Raw genomic sequence first — 10,453 nt, 5'->3', positions numbered from 1 at the left:
AGCCGCCAACTTGAATTACTCAGACGAACGAAAGCACAAAGCGTGTTGCCCGAGTACGAGCAACTCGGTACCCGTCCCCTTTCCTCGTCGCTCTCTCCCCTACAAGCTTTGAGTTGCCGCAACAAAAGTTTCCGTGTCTGAACATCAACAGTGTTGCCGCGGCGTTCAGAAGAAATGTATCACCAAAATTCCCTAAAATGGATCAAAAGTATGATGAAAAAAAATTTCAAAAAATCAAACTTCTAATTCTTAAATTAAAATGATAGTTTGAAGTTTTTATGTAAAGCTTTTATACTCGGTAACAGTTGAATTCATTTGCATACTTAACTAAAATCACATATCAAATTGGTATTTAGCACTGTAAACACTTAAAAGTAATTTTCACAATACTTACTGGATTACTCTGGATGAAATTCTTGAGGCAGTTTTACACGATTGGTACATTTGTACGGCTTTGTACATTTTGGCAGTTACAGATAGGGTTTCCAACCGTACTATAATATATAGTATTGTACTATTTTTTGGGTCTGCGTACTAAATACTGTTGGAAAAAAACATCGTATGCGAAAAAGAGATTTTTCTATTAAGACTTTGAAATGGTGAGATAAGAGTAATAAAACGAATATCTCACTAATAAAAAAATAGCTTTTGATTTGTATTAATTTAAATATTGATAGCGATAAAGCATGTGATACTTTCAAAGAAATATATTTTTTTATAGAGGAAGTGCATGAGAAAAAAGATGTACACTTAAAAAGCATTTTTATTTTTTTCTAAAAAAAAATACTTTATATATTTGAGGTGTACTATATTTTTTTCAGATTTTTTTGAAAAAGTAGTAGTGTTGTTTGGAAATTCTTTTATTGAGCTGAACTCAAAATTTCTATAGAACACCACTCTGTGACTGCCAAAATGTACAAATCTGTACGTACAAATCGTGTGACATTGCCGTTAGCACAGTACCACAGCCGACAGCTTCAAAATCAAAAAGGAAATAAGGCAATATTAGCCTGTTCCCGCTCTCCATGATTTAGTGAGAAATTGTTCGCAAAATATATGATAAATGTGCGAAAGCAAACGACTTCGGACTATTTCGGACTAAATCCTGGAGTACGGGAACAGGATAGTGTGCTGTAGCTAACAGTGATGCCATATGCAGATTAAAGGTGGTATGTTCAATGAAAAGAAACAAACTTAATGTGTGGCCACAAACACATAAAAGTCTTAAGATAGGAAGAGTTACCCTCAACTTGTGAATTAAAATGTATCACAATTTATACTAAGCTAAAAATAAAAGCATCTTTTAAAATTTCGATGAAAAACGTATCATTTTGATTCATTTGGATCAAAACGGCAACACTGAATATCAAAGCACCCCAGTCGTTTCTCTTCTGGGCCAATTGAAGCCAAGTTCTTCTCCAGTCAGTGATGCCAGATTTAGCGAATTCAAAAACGGTCCATCAACACGGTGCGTAAGGAGGCCAAGCTCAATGTATATATCAAATTTGATCGAGATCGGTCAAGTAGTTTTTAAGATGGAAAATAGTCAAGCTATTATTAGATAGGTGCATCAAGTACGAAAATAAAGGTTTTTTTGGTATACAAAAATTGAGGGTTCAGGAACTATACTGGACCTATTTTCATGTTGTACTCGACCATGCCTACAACCTAAACTAGCAGCCGTATTCTAGCAAAGTCACAAACTTTAGCTGTTGTTGTTGTTGTAGCAGCATACAAATTCCCCAAAGACTTTTTGGGGAGTGTTGCTGGAGTGACAGTCCTTGGCCAGATATAAATCTGGGTCGTTCCGGTTACGTAGACCCGACTGTCGTGGGAACGACATTTAGCTCATCACTGCCGCTGCAAAAAATATGCCTATGACTTTTTTTTTTGTAGCACCGTGTAATTTCAATTAATAACAACAGATAGTGATTGGACGAGCTTCTCCTCCGATTTGTGACGTGCGCCTTGATGTTGGCACACAAAGCGCCGTCTCCGAACGGCGATTGTATATTGATGAGTAGCGGTTTTTCATGGCAGAAATACACGCGGAGGTTTGCCATTGCCTGCAGAGGGTCGACCGCTGTTAAGAAAAAACCCTTTTTTCTACATATATTTTTTTGCGACCGCCGCGACGATGGGCACTTTTAAAATGGTATACTTACAAATCTGTTAAATCTTTTTGCTTTCTTTCCGCAAAATATTGGTAGATTTTTAGCCTTTGTTGGTAAAAATGGATAAAATATAATATAGCTAAAAAGTTGGTAGATCTACCAACAAAATGGTAAAGTCCGTGCACTGACGTAGACATATAGACAAAACGATAAAAACAAAATAACAGATACAGTTGCGGTCAAAATAGTAGCAGGAAATTTCAAAATGATTGTTAATAATTTTCATTTAAAATATGGGTAGATCTATATCAAATACCACATAAATGAAAGTTTCAAAGCTTGCACAAAGTTCACAAAAACTAATTAAACTTAAAAAAGTTTTCATCAAAATTTCTGTTTTTTAATTAGATTTCCTAGAAAGATTTCGAGTATGTGGTTTTAAAAGTCGCAAGTTTCAAGTACCACTGATTTTTTAGAATTTCTTTTTTGCAGAGGGTGTTGCGCATTTTCTTGCATATCAAAGTCAATTTAGTTCATGCGTTATATCGAAGAAAATTCGCAAGATACTCCACAAAAAAAAAAATGAACTGCAATTTTTTAGCTATATTTCTCTTACAAAGTTGCATGCAATAATTCTTGCTAATGACCTAGTCACAGTAGCCGCGCGAAAGCATAACCATGTTGAGTAGAAGTTTACAAACTGAAATGAATAATGAAATTGCCGAAAATTCGGGAAAAATCTTGTCCCGGCGGAACATTTGAAATTTAATACAAAATAAGGGATGTCCCCGCAAATATGGGACATTTGGCAACGCTAGAGTCCACAGTACAAAAGACACAATGCAGCGCATAGTACACAAATTCTAATCAAAAATAGGAAATGACGTAATTTTAAGCAAATACCAACAATTAGCTTTAAAACTGGCATATGTACATACATAGTATGAGCGACGCGAAGAGAAAAAAGTGTAAATAACAAAGCGAAAACATTGAACGGAGTTAGCAGAGGTGCCGAAGATGAGAATAACTTAATTAAAAGAATTCTTTAAACGTGAGTACAACTGCGTGTACCTACGAGAATGTATGCACATATGTACATATGTACATCCATACAAGCATATGTACATAGATACAAATGTGTATAATAACAAACACAATCAAAAAGTTGAATAGCGCATGCTCTTTGAATCATCGCTTCAATCCGCTAAAGGACCATAAACCTAAGCAAAGTTGAAGCATGTCATCGGGAATTAGTATCACATGATGACCCACTTCGTCGCCTTACGAGTGTAAACCCGCTAACCACCTCCCCAACCGCCAAAAAGATGTAAGCGATATTTTTTCCAAATTTTATTTTTGATGCAGAAATGCATCCGGATGCTCTAGGAACATTTCTGCATCAAAAAGAAAATTTTGAAAAAATGCCGCTAACGCCTTTTTGGCGGTCGGGGCTCGACATGTTACTTAACTTAGTATTTTGGCCTGTAGAACCTGTAGATTTTAGATTATTAAAAGCTTAGTTAGTCTAGACTTAATTTATTTAACTTAGTATTTTGTCCAACCTGTTATATGAGAAACTGTGTTGGCACTTGATAAAACTTAACTTACCGTAAGAAACTTAATAGCCTGTAGAGAGCGGTCAGGGAGTCAGGAAATAACCAAAAAAAAATTTAACTTATAAACCTGGCAATATTTAACAATACTGTTTTACATAAGAAACCCAAATAACCAAAAAAAACTATTTGTCATATCCGCTGTAAAATGTTTTAATAACGAGGAAATTAGATAAATTACGTCCCTAAAAATATGCTACATTTATAGCAGGCTTTGTACGTGGTAACTCTTTCCTAATAATATTTGTAATAAAACGATTTTGACCAATTTATTAACGCAGAAAACTATTATATTTAAACAAAATGTATTAGTTATTGCTTTCAGATGCCTCCTACAAGATTTGAAATTGAAGACTTTTGAATTTAACAACACACAAACAGCAGTCCAAATCATTCTCCAAAAAACAAAATCAGTCTGCTTCGTACACGACGCAAGCAGAACGATGACGTCGCTTACGTCGGCATCGCTCCTATTAACGATTTCTCCTCAAATTCTTCTTCTTCTTAAACTTTTTCCATAATTGTGATTCTTCGATACAGAATTTTTAATTTAAAACATATTGGTCCTAAAAGCTGATTTTTTACTGGATCTTCCTGTTTATTTCATTTTCAAATGCATTGTAGTTCGAATTGACAATAAATGCAGAAAATCTCTTTTTTCCATAATGGGTGTGGCGGGTGCTTCACTGACCCAAAAGTTTTTTTCACATAGCACAACCTATCCTTACTATAAATCCATAAACTATTTATGAAATCTTAAACTAACTTACAAAAAACTGATTCCAGACTCGATCTTCACAATTTACTTTTAATTTGCACCGGATAGCCTCCTTTTTTATTAATTATTGATTCAATGCGCACGATACACGAACTTTCGACTGTTTTAAGAGCACTTTACAAAATGGCAACGAGAACTACACTACTCGCTAGAAACGTCGACTGACATTTCTGCGTACGAATAGCGTTACCGTTTTGCTTAAATTTAAGCAACTTAACAGTTATGACAAGGAAAATTTATACAAGGTGGCAAGGAGAATTTATACAAGGTGGTGTTGATGGCGAATTAAATTTTCGCCGCGGTACTACTGAATGGCAAAATGATGTGTTTTTTTGTAATCAAGGCGAATTCATTTTACAACAAACACATCATTTTGACATTAAGACGTATCGCGGCGAAAATCTAAATTCGCCAGTAGCACCACCTTGTATAAATTCGCTTTGAACATCACCTTGCATAAATTCGCCTTCATTTTGACATTAAGTACCGCGGCGAAAATCTAAATTTGTCATCAACACCAACTTGTATAAATTTTAATTGTTGCAAGTTAAATTGTAAAATATTTGGTTTCCGGGTACGCGTTGTATTTTTGGTTTTGGTATCTATAACATAGAACATCCAAAGGTTAATCAAGTTAATAACTCAAAACCGATAAATTTGCACATTCATGCTTCTGGCATGGGGGTGACGACATATGAAAATATTTTATTTTAAATATCTTTGGGTGCCATTAATAGATAGAATGGAGAAGTTGAGCAACCAAATTGGTTATTTGGTACTGCAGGATGACGGGGCGGTCATAGAGTCTAGTGGAGATTTGGAAAACGATGAACGAAGTGCAAATATATTCCTGGATCTCTTGCACCTCACGGAAAGGTTGGTATTTATAATTAAAAACGTTCAGTTTCTAAAGTAACTGGATTAGGGTAATTTTTCCATTACATATTTGCTAATTGTGTTTTTGTTGCCCATAGTATATACCAGTCATGCCCAACGTTGGCAGAATTCCATATGCAAGCGCCCTCAAAATTTGCAATTTTTGAAATTATCCACTAAGAATGTACACAGAGCTTTTATTTACCTTTCAGCAAAAGATGGAGCATATTTTTGTTACGATTTGCTGAAAAAACCTAAGGCCCCTATTATGATTCACAACTTTCAAGATAGTTGAGTTGTAAGTTGTAAATTGGTATTGTGGGAGACAACTCAACTCAACTTTGAAAACATAGTTGTCTAGCACTAGCATCCTCGGGCTCATCGGTAAAACATAATTCGTAACTGGTTTCCATTTTTTTGCTTTTAATTATTTTAATAACAAAAGTTCTACCGATTTTCCGACTTTTTCAATGGCTACAGTCAACTGAAAATAGTTGTGAACGACCATAGTAATAAATAGTTGAGTTAGTAGTTGATGTTATAAGTATATATATATAGGGCTGTATTATCACTTGTGAAGCGAATGAATTTGGCGAAGCGAACGGTTTGGCGAAGCGAATGGATTGGCGAACGCAACTTAAATATGCATTAAGAGTGTTCGCTTTTACCAGCTTGTGCAAGTTCTTTGCATCGCGAACACTTTTAATACCTTCTCTGCCTTTTAATTGGCTTCGCCAAACCGTTCGCTTCGCCAAAATNGTTTCCATTTTTTTGCTTTTAATTATTTTAATAACAAAAGTTCTACCGATTTTCCGACTTTTTCAATGGCTACAGTCAACTGAAAATAGTTGTGAACGACCATAGTAATAAATAGTTGAGTTAGTAGTTGATGTTATAAGTATATATATATAGGGCTGTATTATCACTTGTGAAGCGAATGAATTTGGCGAAGCGAACGGTTTGGCGAAGCGAATGGATTGGCGAACGCAACTTAAATATGCATTAAGAGTGTTCGCTTTTACCAGCTTGTGCAAGTTCTTTGCATCGCGAACACTTTTAATACCTTCTCTGCCTTTTAATTGGCTTCGCCAAACCGTTCGCTTCGCCAAAATCATTCGCTTCGCAAGCGATGATATGAGTTAACTAAGTTGAGATGTGAACCATAATAGGGACGTAAGGTAAAGTCTTCCTTGCCCGTATGATTAGCATGTGCTAAGAAATAGTTTTTCGCATTTTCTGACGAGCGTGTAATTTTGAGTTGTGTCGCCTTTAAAGATTGTGTGTAAGCGACAAAAGGTAAATTTTACAGGTTTTTTTAAAACAGTGCAAACATTTAATAGGATTCAAATGGACAACAACATTATTGAATGCTAGCTTTTTCTAAAGGTAAAATGGCGCTTACGATATTTTTCTTGAACATGCAGAGAGGAAAGTTAGCAAAGAATCTGGTCATTTATAAACAGAGTGCGGGTACGTAAGGATTGTTTGAATAAACTGAAATTTAAGTCAATTAAATATTAACACTGCCAATTAGCAGAATAACCTCACTTGCTTAAATTGATCAGTTTATCCGCATTCTTTCATGAACCTTGGTAAATAAAATTGCATAAAATTGTTTATTATTTAAATTATCTGGCTAGTTAAGTTTCATTCTTACCTCGTCCATTATGATAATTTGCTTTGTATGTGTTCAGGGTTGAATTTGCAACCTCATATACCCAGTTTTGCATTTTGTTGATACGCGGTTTTGTACTTTAAACGACGATATGTATTACATTAATACATGGTCTGCAATACTAAACAATATTAACAAAAACAAAAAAATAACGAAATTCAATAACACGTGATTTGTTTGTAATACCAGGCATATTTTTTGCTCATAAACAATGGTTTGTTCTTTTCTTAATTACGAACCTGAAGAGTATAACGTATATTTGCAATATCCAATGCAACAGGTTCATAATGGCGATTGCAATCAAATCTATTAAAATCAATTTTTTTTTAATTCTCTCTCATAGTGTTGACGACAACTTCATGCCAAAAAGCAGCTGCGAACGCATTTCCATTGTGTATGATGATCATAGTTATAACATTTCCATGAGCAATCACCGAATATTCATAGTAAAATTAAGAAGTGTAACGCGTGGGAATGCTGGATATGGTACTTCTAACAGCGGAAGCAATGTGGTGTTTGCGGAAAATGAGAGCTCGGGTGGTACATCAATATTAGCTTGAGACGCTAATTCACCATGCTGTATTCTTTGCCACCGAAATCGATCTACGCAACAGATGAGATCTTACCATGGCCAAGTACGCCGATTTAACTGGAAAACGCCTTTCATTTATTTGATTATACTTTTTATTTGTCAAAAAATACATCATCTGTGAATTCTTTATCAAATACTCGTCTTGCTTCTTGTGTTATATCCAACAATGTTGCTTTACTGTTGTGTATTATCACATAGCACTGCCGCGAGTTCCAGCATCGCTGCACAATCCAAAAATCACTTGTAGTTTTAATTTGCACTTCCTTCAAGGGTGAATAAGATTCTTTACAGGGAATGAGATCTGCTATAAGATTGATAACATTGGCCGGAATGCACTGCGGCGATTTGCTTATTTGTCCATGATCGTGAGGTATGTTCGTAAGGTGTTTTAAGCTTTGCTCGTTGACAAACAGATATTTCGGAACCGAACAGTCGTCTGCGATAGTTGCAGAAGTCAAAGTGGAAAGTGAAGCGGAAGTGGTTGCCTTACGTAGACTTTGTTCTTTACAGAAAGTTTCCTCAATATCTTTCACAATACTCGATAACTGTGGGCCCATATATGAATGTAATTCTTTGTAGAAATCATTGTTCGGTGGGCTCTCCTCGGCTGAAAAAATATAAATGTTAAATATAAGAAAAAAATAAATGAAAAACATTGATTTTACCATTTATCAGGAGGCACAATGTAGCATTTAGGATTCTAAAAATGATCAGGTAATAGCAATGAAGCGACCCGGTCAATTCAAGGTAAACTTTAGGTAAGTCAGTTGAATTCTCTACACTCTGTAGCCCAGTAACAAAAGCCCCACTATGGTATTTTTCCACGATTGGACTTCCATTGTGTGTGTTTCGCGTTGAATACTCAAATTTTTTGAAAAAGGAATCGACCACAAACTTATGCAAACTACACAATTCAGTCGGTCCAATTTGGCCACCGCTAAAAGGTAACTTAAAATTAACAAATATATCAAAACACAGTATATGGAATTCCGATGAGTCTTGAAGCTGTAGCTTACCAAATAATACGCTCATCATAAAGTAAAATAGTATCTTGTATAACAGAAAATGTGGCGCGAACCATATTAATAAAATTATGAGCACGAAGAAATAGTGCTTGTCCAAGTGGTAAATATTGTATTGAGTGCGTAAAGGCCAATACATCTAGGACGGGAATCCTCATCGATTGTAAATACTGAAAAAATTACGGTCACAATAATAAGACTCAATTAAGGGAAACTTACGTCATCGAAAAATGTGGATAGCCTCCCTTGCAATTGCTCACGGCAACAATCATCTTCCTTTCCATTAACTATCATACTGGAATGAAATGTTCCTTGGCTAAGTCGATACATATTATAGGTCTGCCGTAAAATAACTCGATATATTCCATCTTGAACCTCAGCCCCACGATATTCAGGGACTTCGATTCCATCTTTACTTTTAATTTCCCTCGGCACATTAAGTACCATTACAATCCAGTAGCCAATTTCGGGCTGATAAAAGAGTTGAGTTGTTTTCTGAGTGTGCAGCGCTTTGCAGTCGTCTTCGCCAACAAACGTGCTAGTGATAGTAAGTCAATGAACAATGAAAACTTATTTACTGCTCCAATTGCTATGAATATGCACATTACCCTTTACCTTGTAAATTGTATAATTGCTTCGCTGAGACCAACATCTTTGATTTTTGTGTTTAGTTCTATGTCTTGCGGGCTATAGTACAATATCTTTTTGAACTCCTCACCCTCTTTTTGACCAAATTTCGAATTGAAAATATAAAAACTGCGCAGCGTAGTTTCCACGCGTTGCAAAAGTTTCGACATTTTTTCTCACTATAAACAAATCAGGGTAATTAACTTGTTGCAAGGGTTGGCTTTCCAAAACGGAACCAATCGAGATTTCAGCGGGGTATAAGGAATTTCGTCATGAAACTTGGTGAGGATCTTGGGGGAGGCTTTCTTTACATGAATTGATCACTCTCACAAAGTAGTTGCTAATGGTATTTAAGCAATTTGGTGTAAAATAATAATCATTCACCACCCTCAAATGTTTGTACAAAATGCTACTTATCACTTATATTTTGTGTGACGTACTATAGCTTCGCCATCAACACCACCAAGGCGAATTTATACAAGATGGTGTTGATGGCGAATTAAATTTTCGCCGCGGTACTACTGAATGTCAAAATGATGTGTTTGTTGTAAACAAGGCGAATTCATTTTACAACAAACACATCATTTTGACATTAACTGCCATCCCTAAATTGGCGCGTCAAGCGCCAAACAACTGTCAAAAATCCTCATGCCCATACAATTTGTATGAAGCATCCCACAATAACGCGGCGCTAACGCCGAGCAAATGGAATTTTCATTTTTGACAGGGCGTTACGTGTTGAAGTTGGATGCGGAAGACGGAAAGAAAGAGAAAGGACAAAAAAGTGAAAGAGGAAACGAGAATAAAAACGAGAGGATCTGAGAAAACGTCAAAAATTACGACGCGTTGATTTGGGGATAGCGCGCGCTGACACTCGTCGACAATGGATAACGCAACGCTTAGCGCTCCAATTTAGGGACGGCAGTAAGACGTACCTCGGCGAAAATCTAATTTGCCATCAACACCACCTTGAATTAATTCGCCTTGCCTTGTTTATAATGGACGGGACGAATCAAGGTGTATTAAACACGCCTTAAACAGGCCTTAAATACGCCTTGGGACGAATCGTAACTCGCGGCGAATTCGTAAAGATCTATTGATTTTAGATTGTTCCGTTTTACGTTACGTTTACGTGCATTATAACCATTTGCATTCA

General features: G+C 35.9%; 2 protein-coding genes across 3 annotated transcripts; one reads left to right on the top strand and one right to left on the bottom strand.

The window, feature by feature from the left end:
• Positions 1-4,982: 4,982 nt before the first annotated feature.
• Positions 4,983-7,784, top strand: Lamtor4 (Late endosomal/lysosomal adaptor, MAPK and MTOR activator 4). Of its 2 annotated transcripts, XM_017616444.1 has the most exons (3): positions 5,078-5,129; positions 5,243-5,381; positions 7,400-7,784. In XM_017616444.1, the coding sequence occupies exons 2-3, from the start codon at positions 5,248-5,250 to the stop codon at positions 7,614-7,616; spliced, it is 351 nt and encodes a 116-aa protein (XP_017471933.1). In that variant the 5' UTR covers positions 5,078-5,129; positions 5,243-5,247; the 3' UTR covers positions 7,617-7,784. The 2 variants fall into 2 exon arrangements, with proteins under 2 accessions (XP_017471932.1, XP_017471933.1); XM_017616443.1 differs by having other exon boundaries at positions 4,983-5,381.
• Positions 7,624-9,777, bottom strand: Ccz1 (vacuolar fusion protein CCZ1). Its single transcript, XM_017616442.1, has 5 exons — positions 9,286-9,777; positions 8,890-9,208; positions 8,665-8,840; positions 8,314-8,585; positions 7,624-8,255 (listed from the first exon to the last, which is right to left on the bottom strand). Exons 1-5 carry the CDS (start codon positions 9,465-9,467, stop codon positions 7,741-7,743), a joined length of 1,464 nt encoding a protein of 487 aa, XP_017471931.1. The 5' UTR covers positions 9,468-9,777; the 3' UTR covers positions 7,624-7,740.
• Positions 9,778-10,453: the final 676 nt, after the last annotated feature.

This window comes from Rhagoletis zephyria, unplaced genomic scaffold, assembly GCF_001687245.7.
Source record: "Rhagoletis zephyria isolate East Lansing unplaced genomic scaffold, Rhagoletis_zephyria_1.1 Rzeph_scaffold_01204, whole genome shotgun sequence".
NCBI lineage: Eukaryota > Metazoa > Arthropoda > Insecta > Diptera > Tephritidae > Rhagoletis > Rhagoletis zephyria.
This window is presented reverse-complemented; position numbering and strand designations above follow the sequence as displayed.

Coding starts and splice junctions, on each gene's coding strand:
- Lamtor4 (XM_017616443.1), top strand. CDS start 5,200: ATGAAAATATTTTATTTTAAATATCTTTGGGTGCCATTAATAGATAGA. Junction 5,382..7,399: donor CTCTTGCACCTCACGGAAAG/GTTGGTATTTAT, acceptor TCTCTCTCATAG/TGTTGACGACAACTTCATGC.
- Ccz1 (XM_017616442.1), bottom strand. CDS start 9,467: ATGTCGAAACTTTTGCAACGCGTGGAAACTACGCTGCGCAGTTTTTAT. Junction 8,586..8,664: donor TATGATGAGCGTATTATTTG/GTAAGCTACAGC, acceptor GTTACCTTTTAG/CGGTGGCCAAATTGGACCGA. Junction 8,256..8,313: donor ATTGTGCCTCCTGATAAATG/GTAAAATCAATG, acceptor ATATTTTTTCAG/CCGAGGAGAGCCCACCGAAC.